Below are 20,004 nucleotides of genomic sequence, written 5' to 3'. Positions count from 1 at the left end.
CCCTTTTTGTTTTCCCTTCCCTCTGTTGCCATAGAAATAAGCCCAGCAGGAAGTGTCAGCCTCATGCCCATGCAAAGGAGGAAATTTGTTTCGTTGGGTAAACAAATCCAGGCATGAAGGTACAGGGAAAACAGAGGACTGACAGAAGAGTGCCTGCTCCAGAAATGACGTGACCAGGAGCATAAAGTAGACTGTATCTGAGAAAGACAAGGCAGAAACACACATGCTCGCTCACCCACTCACTCACTCACTCATTCAGTCTGGGTGCACTCATACTAGGTTTCCTACTTCTCTTACTTACTCATCATTTCAGTGAATAGTTAAACTGTTGTGGGTAAAGCCATCTTTTGCAACCAGAACTTATGAGGAAAATCATCATACAGTGTGTCATGAGGCTATGTACTGTGGTATGAAGCAATGAGTGTTGACAGATTATTAATACATATCTACATATGTATATACATACATATGTATATACGTATCTGTATATACATATACAGATTATTAATACATACCTCTGTTCATCTTGTTGTCCTTGTTTTTAGCTGTATATTTATTCTGTGTAAGTACATTGAGAGCAACGAAAAACCGGAGTCAAATTCCTTGTATGTGTACATACTTGGCCATTAAAGCTGATTCTGATTCTGATTCACATATATCTCTCTCTTTGGGGAAGCAGGCTTATATGAATGGACTGTATATACATTCCGCACCAGCCATTAAAAGTAAATGAATTCAATGGTATTTCCTGAGCTGGGAGCTTAACCGACGGGCTATGAACTTATCTGACGCGCTTTGAGTTTATCTGACCTTTGATGCTGCCTTCAAGAGCTCATACTTCCGAGTTCAAAAGTCAGAAATACATCTTGGTGCGCAGTCAAGTTTTGGATTGGAAATAATAACAAAACTGACTCTGAAACAAAGTTATTGTTTTTGAGGGGGTGGGGGGTGGGGGGGTTATGGCAGTTTGATAGAAGTCAAGCATCACATAGCTACGTTGTGCTGCAGCGGTAAAATGAAGATGAGAAAATGCACATCAGGCATGTAATAGATGTTATGTAGTTAAGTTATTGAAAACAAAAAATGCATGACAACTAAGGTTGAAAATAGAAACATACAACCACACTACTTATTTACATAGAACACCAAACAATATAATATAATTATAAAACACATAACTTTAATCATCAATTGTTGTGTATGTATAGAATATTCTGACTTCTCCAGTCATATTTACTATTTTATGAGTCGTTCATGTGCACTTTATTACAATATTTCCAACAGCACTTGAAAGCAGCATGAGGCTACCTGACGCACTATGAGCTTACCTGACGCCACACTCACCTGGAAATTTTTTTCCTAAGGTTTTTGACCACGTCACTGTATGGGTCAGCTCAAAAAGTGCCCGCCCTACCACTGTTTTCTTTTTTTCTTTTATTCTCGAGTGTGATTGGCTAGGCCGACTGTCAGCCACCCCTGCCCACCAGACAGGCCCCTCCCTCTCCACAATGCTCGGGCATTCAAGCGCGGAGCCGTAACATCTCTCCACTATCTCTGGATATGATGCACTAGTTTCCGCCTCAGAACCGTAAGCCTTTTGTGTTATTCATACTCATAACTTGTGTGAATTCATTCTGTGTATTTGCTGTTCTCGTCTAGCCTCCATTTGAATGAAGCGACAGAGTTGACAGCGCTCCTGTCGTCTCCTCTCGTCTAGGTGACCGTTTCGGCGCTGAAATATCGCTTTCGATAGAATTATTAATGGGACTTCCTCGACAGATAGGTATTGGATCGGCGTGTCAAAGGCTCCGTGTACAGGTTAACCCGGTGTTTGGTGGTTATCGGTCCTCTGTGAGCTCGGGCTTTTGCGGGCACATGGAATATGTGGACATTTTGTCTGTGCTGACAAGTTTGAGCTGCTGTGTTGGCTGCTGGCAAGAGGAACTGTGCTGGGCTCCGAATTTAAACGGGACACCTGTGGTTTCACCCCGAGGAATTTGCCACCATTAACTTTTACTATTTCATTTATCCATGCTAAAGTGGATAATGTGCTTATATAATCCCTAACAAAATATTCCTATATGGAATTCTAGTGTGTTTGTGGTACTCAATAGTCAGATTATGGTGACCTTATCCTACTTTATGGTATTTATTATCTCATATGCTATCGCTCTTTTGCTATATCGACTTAGATAAATGCGTTAATGTTTTTCTTATAAAATATAGTAGAATTACGATACTATTACTATTTTATTTAAGGAATATTCCATAATCAGTTGAATAGGTGTAGGCTGTACAAACCCTCTTTCAGCCAAAACTGATTTTAGTGTTGTCTGTGGGATTATAGTATGGCATTTCAAATGATGGTTTATAGCATATTGAGACTTCTGGATAGGACAGTATGGTTCGCAGCAGGCTGCACAGACGTTGATTCATAAAATGCTCATGAACCCATTTGCACTTTAACTTTTTTTTTGTTTAAATCTTCAGCTCCTGTCATCTTTGGTGGCACTTGAATCTGATTGTATTCGCCTATTAGAATCAATAGGTGGCCTTAATAGCACCTATCAATCCAGACATAATCATTTTATGCATGAGCGGTAATTTGGCCTCGCTGTCACTGTGTCATTCATAGACACCCTGCAGGCATGCAACACCTATTGGTGTGCAAGTGTTGCTTTGGCTCTCTAAAGGCCTAGTGATTAATCTAAATGTAAACAAAGCAGTAGCACTGTTGCACTAGGTGAAAAAATGGAGTTAGACATTTTTGTTAATCGCTGACTATGAGGACTGATAGCTACACAGGATTTATACATGTATAATGAAGCTGTAAAATGCTTGCAGGTCATTATGGTACAGCCAAATAGATTTTCTTGTGAGAAAAATGTGTGAGCCTAGACTCATATTTACATTTACCACTGACAATGGCTCTCTACCTAACCTGGTTTGCTTTGTGGCTTAGTGTTCAGAGAGACTGTCCTTCAACTTGACAACCATGGGTTCAAGCCCCTGTGCTGGCATGCATCTGCCCTGCTGAAGTGCCCTTGAGCAAGGCACTGAGTCCCCACCAGCTGCAGGGTTGCACTCTGGACCTGGAGTGAAAAGAGGATTTCCCCACAGGGATCAATAAAGTCTCACACCATCAGTCGATCACAGTTCAGGCAAAATGTTTAGCCTAATGCGACATGTCTGGGCTTAAACATCCAGCATGACCGTGACTCACTGAGTTATCTCTCTGTCACTCACTCCTTTACACGACACCCACTTACAAGCTGGGAAATACAGAGCACTCCTGCCTTGACTAATACACTGAGTGGCTACTCTGAAAATACCCTGCCTGTGATCTCTTACGGTTTTGTAAGGTTATAGGATGTTGTGCCCTACATTCCAGCCGAGCCGCTCGGTCGGTACTATGAGACTCAGGGAAATCACGTTTCAGCCGGTAACGGCACCGGTTCTATAAATAGCCCCATGTTTTATGCCCTCAGATTTTCCTTCGAGCCCAAACAAACGGAATATATTCTCGCCTTTGCCTTGGGTTTTGTATCCATGGCAACCTGTGATGGAGCGGTAATACACAGTGTCCCTTGTCTTAGCAGGAAGGAGACAGAAAGACATCTTTTGTGATGTGGCTTCTCAGAATCACAATGGTCAAGACTCTATGGGCTCGCTAATTCCCAAGTCTCTCTCTCTCTCTCTCCCTCTCTCTCTCTCAGTCTCTCTCTCTCTGTCTCCCTCTCTCTCTTTCCCTCTCCCAGTGCACATAGAAATTGCTGACTGTTGAATGGCTGCTGCTTTTTACCCCTTTGATCATTCACTGATGCTCACATTAGTTTTTCTGTGCCTACATACAGGACACATTAATAGACACTGTAAGACTTTCACATATTAATATTGTTTATGTTTACTGCCTGCAAACAGGTCAATGCCATCAGCCGGTGCAGCTGATCAGATACATTAGAGATCAGATGAGAGTCAGCGCCACCAGGCAATCCAGAACCAGATGTTGCAACACATCAATCTGTGGGCACCTACTTTTTTACCATTAAAGAATTTAGGTGTTGATGGATGATGTAGCCAGATGATACTGCCAGATGTGAGCCTATTTAAAGCAACTTACACTGGCTCTTAGTATTATAATCAGTAGATCATGCGAAGAAGCTTTGGCAGAAGATTCTGGCACATTATGGGAGGCAGAGTTACAGATGGGCTATCTGTATGAGGGCCTTTTTCCAGTCAGGCAGTAATAGAGGATATACAACTATGCAGACTGTTGGCTTGATAGCAGTCCTGCTGTTGGAGGAATGTATATAGGCAGAAAGCAGATGGATTGGCTACTCAGTGTGTGTGTCTGTGTGTTTGTCATGCCCAGACTGGAAAGTCCAGCCTGACAATTCCTCAGGCTTCAGCCTCATTGTCTTGAGATCCTGTCATGGAAACTGTTGAACAACAGGCCAGGCTTCACTCCAGGAAAACCACGGGGGTTGCTGTCAATGTATTGCTGTGTTGCTTGCAGCCATACTGAACTCAAGAAGGATGTGGCATTGGAGTTGATGAGATATTTAGTTGAATTAGGTTTGTTTGTGTCAGGCTAGATAACAGCTTGTACTCCCTAATAGGCCTCCAAAAGCTGCGTTCCAGAGCAATTCAAAGGGCAATTGCATGAGTGTTCATTTATCGTTTATTTACCGAGATGCAGAGTTTGAACAGAAAAAGTTTGAGGGAACACAAGATGGTAAATCTGGTGGCCAGACCAGCCATCAGACCACAGATGGACAAGGAGAGGGACAGTTGTGTGGAAGACTGAAGCCCTCCCAGCGGCCCGAACACATGGCTGGTTGCTGGGGATGGGATGAGTAGAAGTCTGTTGCCCTGTGTTGTCTGCATCTGTTTCTCTGCTGCTGCCTCCTGAAGTCATCCATTCGTCAAGGTCATTTTTCTTCAGTGCGGCAAACAAGAAAACAGGCTACTGGGGAAAAAACAAGAGCATGCCCGAGTTAGATTCATTTGCTGTGCATGGGTTGTTTGTTAGACCACACAACATTCATGTTATGCAAAATGTTACCTTTTGGTCTCCCATACAGACATTGGTGTTTTTTTTTAAAACTTCTTGCTGTCATCTCTCTGAAAAGTACAGCACTTACTTGAGGCAAAGACCACCACACTTTGCTGCTCTCCTTCAGTGGATGTGCTGATATGTTTGTCAACAAATGCTCAGCTCCTGCATGGAACAGTGGATTTAATTCAATTTTATTGTCCATTTGCATCTGCTCTATCTCTGCCTCTCTGCCAACAGCTGATCTCAAGAATGCTGACACAGCGTAAAAAGAAAAATCATGAACTAGTCAAATTTCCATCACCTCATAAAGTCTTCCGATTTCCATCACCTTTAAACTTTTATTCCCTCATTTAGGCCTTGTGACTCGGTGGCATTGGCCCTCTGCTGCGACAATGACCCCTTTCCATCTTAACAGGTCATTTACAAGGTGTAGTGCCATTAATGATTGACTCCCATTGCGTAAGACCGAAGGCAAAACCAAGCACTTCTAGTCTTACAGTGCAGTAGCTTCAGTGGTGTACAATACTACAGTACTCAGTTGAGGTAAGTAGGGCACTCAGTGGGACGTTTGGGGACTTTTATCTCCCAGCCTTGTGGTATTTACAGTGCATCCAAGGCAGATAGCCTCCTCTTGCTATTAGACTAACACTCTGCTTTCACACTAGCTTTTCAGCCACTATAAAGGGAGGAAGCAGTTTGCACGTAATGAGGCAGTGTCAGATAAAAAAAAACTCTCTGAATTGAAGCAGTGTTTTTGATGTTTTGCTGTCAGGAAGTGTTTTGCTGCAAACTTTGCTGCTGAGTTGTGTAAAAGGGGAAAAGGGTTGAGGAATGGAAGGCAGAGGCTGAGTGTGTTATGTAAACTGGTGCTTGGTGCTGCCCTCACTCACCACTTAGTGTGTATTTAGGTGACGGTTATCTGTATTCTCTATGGAATTCAGTTGGAGCTGGAAATTCACCATCGGGACCCTTGGCTCCTACACTTCATGCTGATACAGTGTGTTTTGATGGTTGGATGCACCTTTGCTGTTTGCAGTGCACCTAATATAGATGTATTTACACAGATCTAATTAGCGTATCATTTTGCCCAATCGCTAATTATGTGTAATACATCCCAGAACTGAGCACAAACAGTATTTTACATCCAAAAAAGCTCAGCTGAAGTTCAGTTGAACACGCCTACCATATCACAGCTTGAACAGTGGGAACATAACAGCCTGATGAGCTAAATCAAGCGCTCCTTAAGTTTGTCATTTGAAGCCTAGTCAAATATGTTGTCAACTCGTTTACTCTGTGCTACAGAGCTGCACAGTATGTGGGCCGTCCATGTGTTTCAGTCTGCTTTTAGCTGAGTGTTGACTGTAGCTAGCTGTGTGTTGTGTTGTGTCGGGGGTATCGAAGCACGGAGCACATTCTTTCCTGTTGATGACTCATGTCCTGGGCATGGCACTGACTTTAACTGAGGCCTTGGGGAGCTACAGAGTACACGCACACACACACACACACACACGCACACACACACACACGCACACACTCACAGAAACCACTAGGCCCTTTGCAGAGGATGCAGTTAGCAGCAAACTTTAAATCCAGAAGTTGAAACAAATTTGCATGCATGCGTACACGCGTGCCCCGAGGGCACTCGCTCACGGTATTATTCCACCAGACGGAGATGTGCACACGCATACACACAAACACACCTGATCTCATTTCACAGTTCAGACACTAAGCTATTGATAGTGTCAGTGTTCGAAGGGAGTGGCTCTATAACACACACCGGCACAGACACATAACACACACACAGCACATACACCTAACCAGGTTGGGACATGTCATTTGTGGTAAGGAGAGGAATGCATGTTACATCACAGTGAGAATGTGAACATGGTGTTCGCTGCTCAACCCATACAACCATAGACTTGAACGCCTCTGTAATTATGGCCCTATTTCTATCCTTTCAATGGAGGGAATCCTAGAGTTTCACTACCGATCCATCCAACATACTTCTCTTAGAGCTAACCACTCAACCGCACTGGTCAGTTTCACATTAATTGAATTAAGCATAAGAGGAAGCTGCATGTAGCACACTGAATCCTGTAGCCTGGACTCTTTTGTTTGCTGAAAACCTGAAATTGATACTGAAATTTATGATATTCTTGTATGGGAAATGCCCAGTATGTTCTGATGGGGATTTTAGCAAGTCATCCTAATGTGCTTGTCTGAAGAACCTTTGATGACTCTGATTGCCATGGTCATGAATGGTGACTTTGATGACTTTGATGTTTCACTGTTTGGTTAGCTGCAGTTCATCACAACAGTCCACACAAAGCCAGACACGTGGCTTCACATGACAAATGTTGAACTCTGAACTTCCGTAGTGCTCGTGATGGAAGCTTATCAGTCTGCTGTGTTTTTTCCTGGATATTCTTAAATCATGTCCAGCTTCCCCAAAGCAAAGCCACATTGGGCTGTGGGGATTTCATGTCCTTAATTGGGCTGTTAGACAGTCAGACAGACAGTGATTAAGTTTTTCCTCTCTGTTTTTATCTCTCTGATCCTACACACTGCCACCACGCTCTTTAAAATTAGCTTGCCCTTTTTGCCGTTCTAACATCTGTTTGTTTTAACCTTTCTCTGCAGTGCAGAGTGTTGCGGCACGGCCTTTATAAGGTCAGAGTGATGCTCCTGGCGCCTCCGCTGTGATCTCTGTTGCCGCGGTTTCCATAGAAACGAGACAACGGCGGGCAGGAGGCGGTCGAGTCGCACAAAGATGACGTCGTCGTCGCCCACTCACAGCGACAGCAGCGGCTCCTCTAAGCATGACAGTAACCAGGTGTGTGTGTGTTAATGCCTGTGTGTGTGTCAGTCTGTTTATTTGTATGTGTGTGTTTGCTGGATGAGCATTCAGTTGCCAAAGAGCTTGCAGCCACTGTTAGCATTTCAACATTGTTTGTCTTCTCAGTTAACATCAGCTGACCTCAGATGTGCTGAAATGAAATTCACCATGCACCATGTTGTCCCTAAGTCCATCTAACAGCCCTAATATGCATACAGTGTGCATGCATGTGTAACTGTGTGTGTGTCTTTGTTGTCTGGGTCAAATTAACATTTGAAATTGATTCAATTATTTCTTCTGGAACGCTTGTTTTCTATGACTAACCAATCAGATTTTCCCTAAAATGCAAACCACATCATCTCACATTCTTTGCAAGCTAAAGCAAATACTTAAAGTGTAATACCATTGTTTTTGCAATACCCAGTATTTTAGCCATTATTTGGTAGATCTTTGTGCTGATTCATCACTGCTATCACCATCCAGTGTATGTAACGCCCCATAACACCTCAGCAACCCACAAAATTCACCACACTTGATGAAAATGCCCTAAGCCCCACGTCATCCAAGACACGTTAACATTGTGTTATTGCCCTTTATGGTAATCTGTCTAACTCACGCAACACTCCTCTCCCTCTTTCTCGCTCCAGGACAGCTGGGAGATTGTGGAGGGGCTGAGGGGGGTTCCTGACAGCATGCAGGAGCCTGCCAAACAGGAGGGCTTCCTGCTCAAGAGGAGGAAATGGCCCATGAAGGGATGGCATAAGGTGAGCACCTCACCAGCCTCTTAAAGGCCCAGTCAGCAACAGCAGTATGACATCACTTGTTATAGGCCACCACTGTGACCCTACTAGCTGCATTTATTGGACTGAAGACCTATTTTCACTCAGAAATTCATTGTTTAAGAATTTATACAAGGGCAGTTTGACAGGTTTTTTAGGTTGTAAAGGGTTTGTTTGCATTTGTGGTGTTTGCGAAACCTGGAGTAAGATAGACCTGTATTTTGAGTTATGATGAGTTAACAAAAGTTTCACAATGCTTATTTTCTAGCTGCACATCAAATCTTTTATTACCCATAATTACCCATCCTTGGAGCAGGTCAGTATACATATACATGGGGGTTAGTTGCTCATACTCAGGTGCACTCTGGCAGTATTTTGCATTGAAAAGGTAGTTAAGTTTGCAAAGATGAGGGAGGTGTGCTAGCAAGCTGTTACTAGGTCTATACATGGTGATTGCCCAGACTAGTGATCACTCATTTACTGCTGCCAGGGTGAAATTTGAATGGCGAGGTCAAGGGGAAGTGGTGTTATCAGTGGCAAACTGCACTATGTCTACATACGGTTTCTTTCAGAGGAGTTAACTGCATTTGTATAACCAAAGACTGGAATAAGCATGCCGAGCACTGTAAATTCAGGGGTGGATATTAGAACTGTTGACAGAATACTTTGTGTGAATCATTATCAATTCAATTTGCTTTCTACCCACTCAGAGATACTTTGTGTTGGAGAAAGGCATCCTGAAGTATTCAAAGCGTGGAACTGATGTAGGTATCACCTCGAGAGCGCCACCTGTCTGTCATTCTTGCACACACAGACACACACAGACACACGCACGCACACACTAACCAAAGTGTTTTTGCTTAGCTGAAGAAGGGAAAGCTTCATGGCTGCATTGACGTTGGCCTCTCTGTCATGTCAATCAAGAAGAAAGCCATGTGCATCGATCTGGACACGGAAGATAACATCTATCACCTGAAGGTAATTTATTTCACCATGATTCAATGTACGCTCTATCTATGCACACACACACACAATTACACCAACACCTGCTCGCTCTCTCTTTCATTTACTCTTTATCTGCATACAAAGATACACGCAGCCGCTCTGTCAAAGTTACCACTCCTTATTTGACTCTTTGGCACCCAGGTGAAGTCTCCGGAGCTGTTTGAAGATTGGGTGTCGAAGCTGCGACATCACCGCGTGTTCCGGCAGAACGAGATCGCCATGTACCCCCACGAAAGGCACCTCTTCCACCCCCACGCCTCCTCCTCCCCCTCCCTCAATGACTCCCTCAGGAAGGTAAGGCGGCCCGATGCTTGTTGACATGAAAACATCTAATGTGCCTTGGTTTTTCCCTTAAATTTGAAACAGTAGAGGTTATATGCTGAACTCTCCCTCTCTGCCTTTATCTCTCTCTCTTTGCCTTTATCTCTCTCTCTCTCTCTCTCTCTCTCTCTCTCTCTCTCTCTCTCTCTCTCTCTCTCTCTCTCTCTCTCTCTCTCTCTCTCTCTCTCTCTCTCTCTCTCTCTCCTCTCAAACAGAGGGCTACTCTTACCAAGCAGGCGTCAATCCACCAGGCTAAGGTCAGTGCCTGGCTCCACTCCTCAGGGGATATGGACAAGTGCTGCAGAGGTTGGTCACTGTCTGTCTCTTGTCCTGTCTCACTTATTGGTACCCTCCTGTCTCACTGTTTTACTGTCTCTCTGCTTATCTGCCTCACTTTTTAATTGTCTTTTTGCTTACCTATCTCTCTGCCTCGCTGGCTGGTCGCTGTTTCCCTGTCTCACCATCTTGCAGCAGTGTGTCTATGTGTCACTGCATTGTATTTTGCGTTTTCTGCCTTATATGTCACTGTGTCTGAATGATGCAACCAACCTGTCATCTAATATTTAATCTCTCTTTCTGTCAGACTTGGAGGAGTGTGAATCCTACCTGTTGGAACTTAACTTGCTGCTGAAGAGCATGGAGGTCCTCCACCGCACATACTCAGCCCCAGCCATCAGTGCACTACAGGTATACACACACACACACACAGGAACACACACGCATTAGTAGTATTCCCACTGCTTTGATTTCATCAAGCCAAAGTATGGCAAAAACATTGGACATCAACACTTTGCTTCCCCTGGTCATTGACAGGAGAGGTGATTTATCTAGATTTTTTAACGTAAGAGATAAGATACAGTTGCCAAGTTTGTGGGTATAACAGAAAAGTAACTACTGCTCCCAGGGAGTAATAAGTAAAGTAAAAATGTTACTTTTGAAATGAGTAAACAGTAAAGAGAAAGATATTGCTTTGTTTGTGAGTGAGTGATAAGCAAGAATGCTGGTAGCCAACTTCCTTTTTCCTCCCTTCATATCTCTTGCTTGTGGTATCGCAGGCATCTACTTATGACATTCCCAAGAAGGAGAAGAGACCAAGGAGATGGCGATCCAAGAACAACGGCAAAGATGCCAAAGCCACACTACAGGTACATGCACAGCTTCTCATTTATCTGCTGATGAATACCAAATATGAGTTCCCAATGTTCAGCAACGCAAATGTAGGTCAAAGCAACGGCATCAACACTTTACAAAAAGTTACAGTTTCTGTTCCTATACTAGTTGAGTCATATACACTCCTTCACCTTGACCTCAATTTCTCCTCCAGGTCCCTAGCTGCATCTCCTCCAACACCCCCCGCCTCCACGCTTCCAACCCCAATCTCTCCACCACTGAGTCCAACACCCAGGAGGCCTGTCCCGAATCTCCAGACTCGCCCACAGACGCATCCCGTCTACAGGAGGACTTCTGCAGGCTGGCCAACAACAGTGAGTCCCTCCCTGGGTCTGGGCCAGTTTGCTGGGCCTTTTGAGAAGTTATAGTTGTACCTCCTTTTTTTTTTTTTTTTACTGTTTCTTCTCTCTTTTTCTTCCTGTCTCTTTGCTTCTCCCTAGTCCACACCTCACTGAAGTCAGCCTTTAGTTCCCTGTCAGCAGAAAGAGACAGGCTGAAACACACCATCGACCTGCAGGCCCCCCAGCCAGCACAGGTCATTGGCTTGAAGACCGCCTATTCTGCAGTAAGTGACTGTGTGTGTGGTTGTGTGTTTGTGTGTTTGTGTGTGTGTGTGTGTGTGTGTGTGTGTGTTTTTTATTCTTTGTGTTCTACATGATTACAAACCTAGTCTACCACCTAAGACCATAGATCCAGTTTTTCTCAGTTGACTTCTAATCATCCAATCAGGACTGTCCAGACGGCTCCCGCTCCCTGGTCCACCAGGCGTCCAATGAGAGCAAAGCATCCATCCCGGAGTCTATATCGGAGTTCTTTGATGCTCAGGAGTACCTCCTCTCCTCTTCCTCCTCTGAGAATGAGGTCAGGCACTGTCCTCTTCCTCTTCCTAATGCTTAGAACAAATTGCAGGGAGCTAATGAATCAAAGTGGAAGCTCTCTCCCTTCCTACACCAGCCCAGTTTTCTTTAGCAGTTCAAATAAATATGAATATCTGCCTAAACAAACATACAGTAGCTTGGGTACATTTTTATGTTTCTAGTCTGATGATGCAAACACTTTGTTGTGTGTTGTGTGTTTGTGCCCATGGGATGCTGAGTTTTGGTCGCTCACTGACCTTTTATCATTGACTTTGTGTCTCCAGGTGTCAGATGATGACTCCTACATCAGTGATGTTAGTGACAGCGTCTCCATGGATACCTACAGCAACGAGGGAGGCAGCGAGAGACACAACTCGGGTAAGTGATATGATCACGTTGTGTGTCTGTATATGTGTGTGTGTGTGTGTGTGTGTGCGATGACATATCAGCTCCCTCAACAAAGAGAGAGACTGTGAGAGAGAGACCTAATTCTGTCAGAGAGGAGAGAAAGTCTTGTTTATCGGTCTGTACTTCAGTGTGCCTGCTTCATGGGACTGGGTAAGGCTCTGTGTGTGTTTGTGCGTGTGTGGGAAAATGTTTGCATCAAATAAACAATATAAAAGTCTGGAATCACAGGGAAATCACTCACTCCTTCACAGAATATGCTCAACATGACCACCGCCAACTTCCAGACATGTTTGCAAAATGAACACCGTGTTTCTTCATATGCGACAAAGCACATCTGGATCCACAGCTGCACGGACATCAGTAATTCACTGTAGCAGATGGTGCTGGTTTCAGATGTTCAGCATGTTAATGAAATGGCTCAATTTCGACCTGCGACAATAAAAAAGTATATGGTTTTGTAGAGGCAGGAAATAGGCTCTAAGGTATGGAGCTCGCTGTTGTAGAGATGTGTCTCTGTTTTTGTTAATGGAGCTGCACCAAGGTAAATTCCTCTGAACTATGATGATATGGCAATAAATTATTGAATCTTGACATGGGCGAGCACAAAGATGTTGGTGTTCATTGGATAAGATAATTTATGATGTACAGTGTCAGTACAGCTTGTGTGTATGTGTGCTGAGAATAGAAAAATATACCAGACAAAAGAAAACTTGTTGAATGTGTAATTCCTTCAGTATTATTTATTCCTATGATTCCAGACTCAGAGTCAGTATGCACACTATGGTCGATTCCGAAGCTGCCAAGTAACAAGTATTCAGTGTTCCCCCATTTTATTCTTTGCTGGGTGGAAAAGACTATGAAACAGCAATTAGACCATGATGGGACAATAAAACTCTCCACTGAAAGCCGTACTAATGAAATTCTTCTAGGTGGGCTAGCAGCTCCTTAAGGCAGGGTGAGGCAGGTTTCATTGCAGGCTTGACACCCTTGAAGCTAGTTGATTAAATTTTATCCTCATCTCCATCATGTCAGCAGTGGACAACAATGACTGGCTGATGTCCAATTGTTTCTGAAAGGCCACCCTGTAAATTCAAGCAACCACTTTTCTCCCTCTTCATCTCCTTTCCCCTCTCATCTCCCCCCCGTCCTCCTCCAGTCAGCAGCATGGTGCCCCTGGCTCGTCGTCGCTCCACCCTTCCCTCTCCCAGCCCCAGCAGCAGCAGCGTGAGCCTGTGGAACATCCTGCGGAACAACATCGGTAAGGATCTGTCCAAGGTGGCCATGCCGGTGCAACTGAACGAGCCGCTCAACACCCTGCAGAGGCTGTGTGAGGAGATGGAGTACAGCGAGCTGCTGGACACTGCCAACCAGACCCACGACCCCTACCAGCGCATGGTGAGAGGGTGACATATGCACCAATGTTTTTGTGGGAACACACACGTTCCCAGTGAGAGAACACACAGACAAATACAGGGCTGAAGTTTATCCACCCTCTCTGTTGTCTGTGCAGGTGTATGTTGCAACATTTGCGGTGTCTGCATATGCGTCCAGCTACCATCGAGCAGGAAGCAAGCCGTTTAACCCTGTCCTGGGAGAGACGTACGAGTGTGACAGACCTGACAAGGGCTTCAGGTTCATAGCTGAACAGGTAGAGGACACACAGTTTACTAAATAGGTTTAAACATAATTCACTGCATGGGTGCTTTGAACACAACACACACACATTTTGAATATAGCACTCATATTATGACTCATTTACTGTGTAATACATACTGTGATTTGACTCGTATGTTAAAGGTGCTACATGTGGTATTTTTAAACATCAATATCTCAAATTAATTGTGATGGCAATTGGCAATTCCCATGAACCTTGTTCACTTGTTCCACCATCCGCCATTGCTTGAAACTCTGAACGCTCCTTTTGCGCTGAAAGAACAGCGCCCTCTTCCTGTTTTGTGCTGTAAAGCAATCCAGTAGATTTCCCACAAAATCAGACCTGATGGCTCACAGTAAAATGCAGCATTGAGGCTGGTAGAGGCTGCCAATCTACTCTGTGATAATCTTGTTTGTTTATTGTAATTATTATGTCTCAAAGTTGCAGTAATGGATTATTGCTGTTTAAAATGCTACACGTAGCACCTTTAACACTCTTTGTTTTTTAAATGACTAAGTCAAGAATACACCTTCCTAAATTATATACTATGGCAAAGCCTTTTATATATTGCCTTTTTCCCCCTCTTACCTGTTTCTCTCCCTCTCTCTCCCCTTTTCCCAGGTGAGTCATCACCCACCTGTGTCGACATGTCACTGTGATTCAAAGAACTTCACCTTTTGGCAAGGTTAGCAGGAGAGAGCATGTTTAGAATAAACAAGCCTTTTCCCCCTCTGTAGTAGAAGAAAGTGTGATTATCATTGCTGCCACACCTTGATTTCTGAGTGTTTATTACATGCTGTAGGTTATCTGTCTCCCAAGTGCTCACCTGTTCTTTTGTGGTCCATTTCTTTTAGATGTCCGATGGAAGAACAAATTCTGGGGCAAATCCATGGAAATTGTTCCCATGGGAACCACCCATGTCACCCTACCCGCGTAGGTCCTTTACTAATTGTGTGTGTGTGCTCACGTTTGTACATTTGCGTGTGTGTCCTCACTTGTACGTTTAGCATATGTGTCCACACTAACAGGTATCAGTGTAGGCTGTAGTAAGTGTAATATCATCCCTGATCTAGCGACACAGGACTAAAATGTGTGTGTGTGTGTGTGTGTTCTCCAGGTTTGGGGACCACTACGAATGGAACAAAGTGACGTCCTGCATCCACAACATCCTGAGCGGCCAGCGCTGGATCGAACACTACGGAGAGATGGCCATCAAAAATGTCAACAGTGACGCCTGCCAGTGTAAAGTCACATTTGTCAAGGTCAGGAAACAGAGATGTTTAATCCCTACAGTGTTTATGATTGTTTTTGCTCGCTGTCTGTTCTCCAACTGTGGTGAAGGAAGAGCTGCCTGATCCTTTTCCTATAATATAAGATAATACCTCTGCTAGGCTGTGGCTTGCTCTCTTAAACAGCACCATCTTATGGACAAAGAGAAGAACTCCATTTTGAAAAAAAAACTAGTGCATGGAAAACTAGGCAGCCATGCATAGATTTAATCTTCTCAAGCGGTGAAATAACATGGAAATCATACTTATTACATGATGGGATTCATATTTGGATATCACCTCTCTCTTAATGTATTTCTTCCACTTTACACAAGTGGCACGAATATAAATGATTGTTTCCCCATTTTTTTTCAGGCAAAATCGTGGAGCTCTGTAGTGAATGAGATAGAAGGCGTGGTTACAGATAAAAATGGAAAAGTTATACACTCCATATTTGGGAAATGGCACGAGGGGGTGTACCAAGGAGACCCGCCTTCTGCCACCTGCATCTGGAGAGCAAGTGAGTGATTGGTCCCTGGAGCTGTCACTCAAAAAACTTTTACACCTGGGCAATTCAATCAAACATAACAAAACTGAGCTTGACATGATGTGAAAACTATTCATTTGTATGTGTGTGTTTGCTTGTGTAGACCCCATGCCAGTGGAACAGGAACAGTACTATGGCTTCACCCAGTTTGCGGTGGAGCTGAATGAGCTGGATGCCACCCTGAGAGCCCAGCTGCCCCCCACAGACACACGCTTCAGGCCAGACCAGAGGTCAGCACTCTGTCTATTATATATTCTGTGTCCATTTCCTAGCGCTCTTCTCTGTTCCTCTATTTTGCTGTCTTTATCACATCAAAATACTTCACATTTGTACTCAATTAGTCTTATAGTATGCGTACTTTGGTTTGGCCTCTTCACGTCAACCTTTATCATGTGATAATCTCAAGCAGATCTAGGGCAGCTCATCTCTCTCTCTCTCTCTCTCTCTCTCTCTCTCTCTCTCTCTCTCTCTCTCTCTCTCTCTCTATCTCATGACACACACAGTTACACACCACTGTTCAGAGGCAGGGACAGCCAGGGTTTTCCAGTTAATGTGGGGGAAAAAAGGGGGGAAAAGGGAGGGAAGAATGAGTGGAGGTAACCCTAGCCGCTGAAGTAGCCCTCTAGTAGGGTCCAAATCCTACTATTCTCCTCCCTGACCCTCTTTCTTTCTCTTTCTTTCTCTCTCTCTCTCTCTCTCTCTCTCTCTCTCTCTCTCTCTCTCTCTCTCTCTCTCTGTCTCTCTATTTCTATTTCTGCCTCTCTATCCAGGTTGTTGGAGGAAGGGAACATAGAGGGGGCCGAGGAGCAGAAACAGCGGATAGAGCAGCTCCAGAGGGAGAGGAGGAAAGTGCTGCAGGACAACAACATGACACACCAGCCACGCTTCTTCAAGTACGCCCCTGTTTGCTTGTGTGTGTGTGTGTGTTTGTGTAAGAGATAAGAGACAGCATTTGTATGCATGTTTCCACGTAATGTGTCTGTCAAACATGCTCAGAGATCATGTGCTCAGCAGCCACTTCGCCTTACATGGTATAAATGGCTGTGACTGATGGGTCACTGAGGTATGTAGCCCGGCTGCAGAGCTAGTTAGAAGGCTCCACCAGAATTATTATTTTTTTTTGTAATTTTTTGGGCATAAATTGTCAAATAAGTGGAAGGTATGATGGGTAGAATGAGCTAAACGTTACATTTAAGAAAGTGTGACTGTACACTTGTGATGATCGGCCTATGCTGTCATGATAAGTGTTGGGCTCATCACTCAGAAAAAGTAACACTTATTCATTACATTATTGCTCATTTCTAATGTAATATTATGACATGACATATTACTCCCTGGGAGTAGTAATTTGTTACACTACTGGTTGTATTATTTTTCTTTACATCACCAGAAATTGGCAATTGCATTCTCTCTTACCTTCAAAATGTGGGAAAAATAATAAAATATAGTGTTTTAACTAAATTTTAGTGTTTAACTAAATTATTGTTTTACTTTTGATTGATAAAATCTAAATAGTGGGAATTATTCCACCCACAAAAAATTAACTTTTCTGCCATTTCTCATCTAAGCTAGGTGAGAGAATATGAATATTATAAAAAAAAAAAAAACAAATCGGGATGGGAGTCAGATATAGTTTTTGTATAGTAACTTTTTTGAATAAAATGACTGAAATTGAAATAGTAATTTGTTGCAATACTTGTTACAGGTATCAAAACATTTTGACACGTTGCTGAGTTACACGTTACCACCCAACAGTGGTCATTCGGTCAAACCAGATGATGCAATGTTTGAATATTATTCCATTTGTGTTGTGTGTGCAGGAAGTCTAAGGATGATACGTGGGTGAGCAGCAACAGCTACTGGGAGCAGAGGAGAGACCCTGGTTTCAGTAAAATGGACTTCCCCGTCCTGTGGTGACCGCTGGCTTCCATCCAGCACTTTAGCATCTTGCTTCCTCTACCACTAATCGCAGAGAGGGAAGTGTGAAACTGACCAGACACCAGCTTCAAAGAGTACTGACCTGGTTACCATGCATTAACTGCGTTGTGGTGACCCCGACCAAATACAGACTTGCTACTTCCTCTTTCAGGACTGGACGGAGCCTGTCGAGCCGAAGAGGGTGCTTTCAGTTGATTTGTTGTTTAAAACCATTTGCTTCTGTTGTTTCTTATGTTTTTCCTTTGTAGGGAACGTTTTTCTCCCTTATATTCTCATGTCCTTGCAGTTTTATCATAATTCCGATTTGCACAGTGTCAGTGTAGACGAACGATTTATATCATTATGTTCTGTTGCATCTCAGCATTTACCAAAGTGCCTTTTTAATGCCGTGCTGCACTCAAACAACTGCTGTAGCAGTTATGCAAAAACACTCATAGTCAGAGACTTTAATACGCCTCTTTTGGACGTGCTCGTTGTGTGATGTCATTGTGATATCCGACTCAAATGGAAACTGTCTGGGGAAAAAAGACTTGGATGGAGGTTGCAGGGTTGCAAGTGAACTTGTTCCAAAGGTCAAACTCGCTCATGTGGTTCGTCCATCCAGCCGGCGCTGCGACTCCAAGATTTCACGATTCCGTAAACCACTGGCTGGTCAGAGGTTCTAATTATGAAATCAATTATAAAATAGGAACTCTGACTACAGCCTGTATGCTGCCTTGTCATGATCAGTCATTACTGTCATCATAGATATATACAGTATCTCATCAGAGAATACAGCAATAATACTTAATGTCTAAATATGGACAATAAACAGTACAATGGATGGACAAGTTTGTTGTGTCACATTTTGTCTGTGTGTGTGTGTGTGTGTGTGTGTGTGTGTGTGTACATTGGGGTTCATCTATACGTAATGGGAACAGTGGGCCATTATCTGGATTTGAGTGACCACTCCCTGTCAGCCTTCAAAACATTGCTTATCATCATCGGCAAGCATGTCACGAACAAACATGCACCCACCCACACACACACACACACACACACACACACACACATTCTCCTAACCCTCATGCTTAGACCCTTTCAGCTTTAATCTGAACTGGTAGATATTGCTTTTGGGCCCCCAAAGCACTGACACACACACAACATATGATTTCCTTTCATTTAAAGGGGAATGCCACCCATTAAAAAAAAATGACATATACTGTGTTACTCATGTGCCCCAGGACAGTCAATACGTGTGAAGTAGCTCTTTCCTAAAGCTAGAAACTGTAGAACTGATCCTCAAATTTGTGATTTCACTAGGATGTACATGGAACTGCTCCATAGATAATGAATGGGGCGCTGACTTTGTTGACCCATACGATTTGTGTGCGATTTCTTGAACCCAAATGAGGTTTAAATTCTGCTTCATATCTGTTAGAAATGCTACAATATAAACTTCATTTTGGTATGAGGACTCAACTTAGCATCTTGTGGCTCCTCAAAGTCAGTGTCCCATTCATTGTCTATGGAGCAGCCCCTGCTTCTACTTGCCTCTCTCTGATTTCTAGCTTTATGAAAGAGTGCAAGTTAACAAACACTGAACTGTCGTGGGGCAGAGTTGCATCAAAATTGCATCAAAATAGGTGGCATTCGCCTTTAAATTCATGAGTAATGATGTGATGTGGCTGGGGTTTACATGTGGCGAGAACCACTTTCGACACTTATGAGCCACCATCATTATGCAGATTAGTAGCAAACGTAATATGAATCAATTAAACAAAATCTATAGCCACGGATTTTCCATTATTGGTTTATTGTCTGTTGTGGTCCTTTATGATGTAAAAAGCGTTAGAAAGGGAGTAATCAATAGAGGCAAGTCTGCTCATGTCCTAAATGCAGACACACACACACACGCACGCACGCACACAAACAGACACGCACGCACGCACGCACTAGTCTTCATATGATAGTAATTACCTCGGCGGTGAGTGGGAGGGGTGGAAGAAGTCCCATATCCAGCGCTCTGCGGTGGAATAACTGTACAGTCGATCGTTCTCCCACCACTGACCTACAGCTCTGATCGAACAGTACTTTTACCATCGACAGTTTCATCATTCCAACTATTCAACTTTTGGATAGGCTTTGTTAAAACGTTGTGAGCAAAGTCAAACTGTAATCGA

The 20,004-nt window shown here is 43.6% G+C and overlaps 1 protein-coding gene across 1 annotated transcript; it reads left to right on the top strand.

Moving 5' to 3' along the window:
- The first annotated feature begins 1,529 nt into the window (after window positions 1-1,529).
- Window positions 1,530-18,663, top strand: LOC139650978 (oxysterol-binding protein-related protein 3-like). Its single transcript, XM_071527794.1, has 22 exons — window positions 1,530-1,588; window positions 7,700-7,892; window positions 8,543-8,659; window positions 9,385-9,438; window positions 9,539-9,652; window positions 9,821-9,973; window positions 10,216-10,306; window positions 10,584-10,687; window positions 11,056-11,145; window positions 11,325-11,484; window positions 11,611-11,735; window positions 11,900-12,031; window positions 12,312-12,405; window positions 13,592-13,830; window positions 13,946-14,083; window positions 14,711-14,774; window positions 14,944-15,022; window positions 15,207-15,351; window positions 15,733-15,877; window positions 16,008-16,134; window positions 16,675-16,797; window positions 17,725-18,663. Exons 2-22 carry the CDS (start codon window positions 7,830-7,832, stop codon window positions 17,819-17,821), a joined length of 2,454 nt encoding a protein of 817 aa, XP_071383895.1. The 5' UTR covers window positions 1,530-1,588; window positions 7,700-7,829; the 3' UTR covers window positions 17,822-18,663.
- Window positions 18,664-20,004: the final 1,341 nt, after the last annotated feature.

This window comes from Centroberyx affinis, unplaced genomic scaffold, assembly GCF_046629955.1.
Source record: "Centroberyx affinis isolate AG114_WGS23_722 - 3 ecotype Tasmania unplaced genomic scaffold, CSIRO-AGI_Caff_v1 ptg001577l_1, whole genome shotgun sequence".
Lineage (NCBI taxonomy): Eukaryota > Metazoa > Chordata > Actinopteri > Beryciformes > Berycidae > Centroberyx > Centroberyx affinis.
Note: the sequence above shows the minus strand (reverse complement) of the source record. Positions and strands in the feature narration are given on the sequence as shown.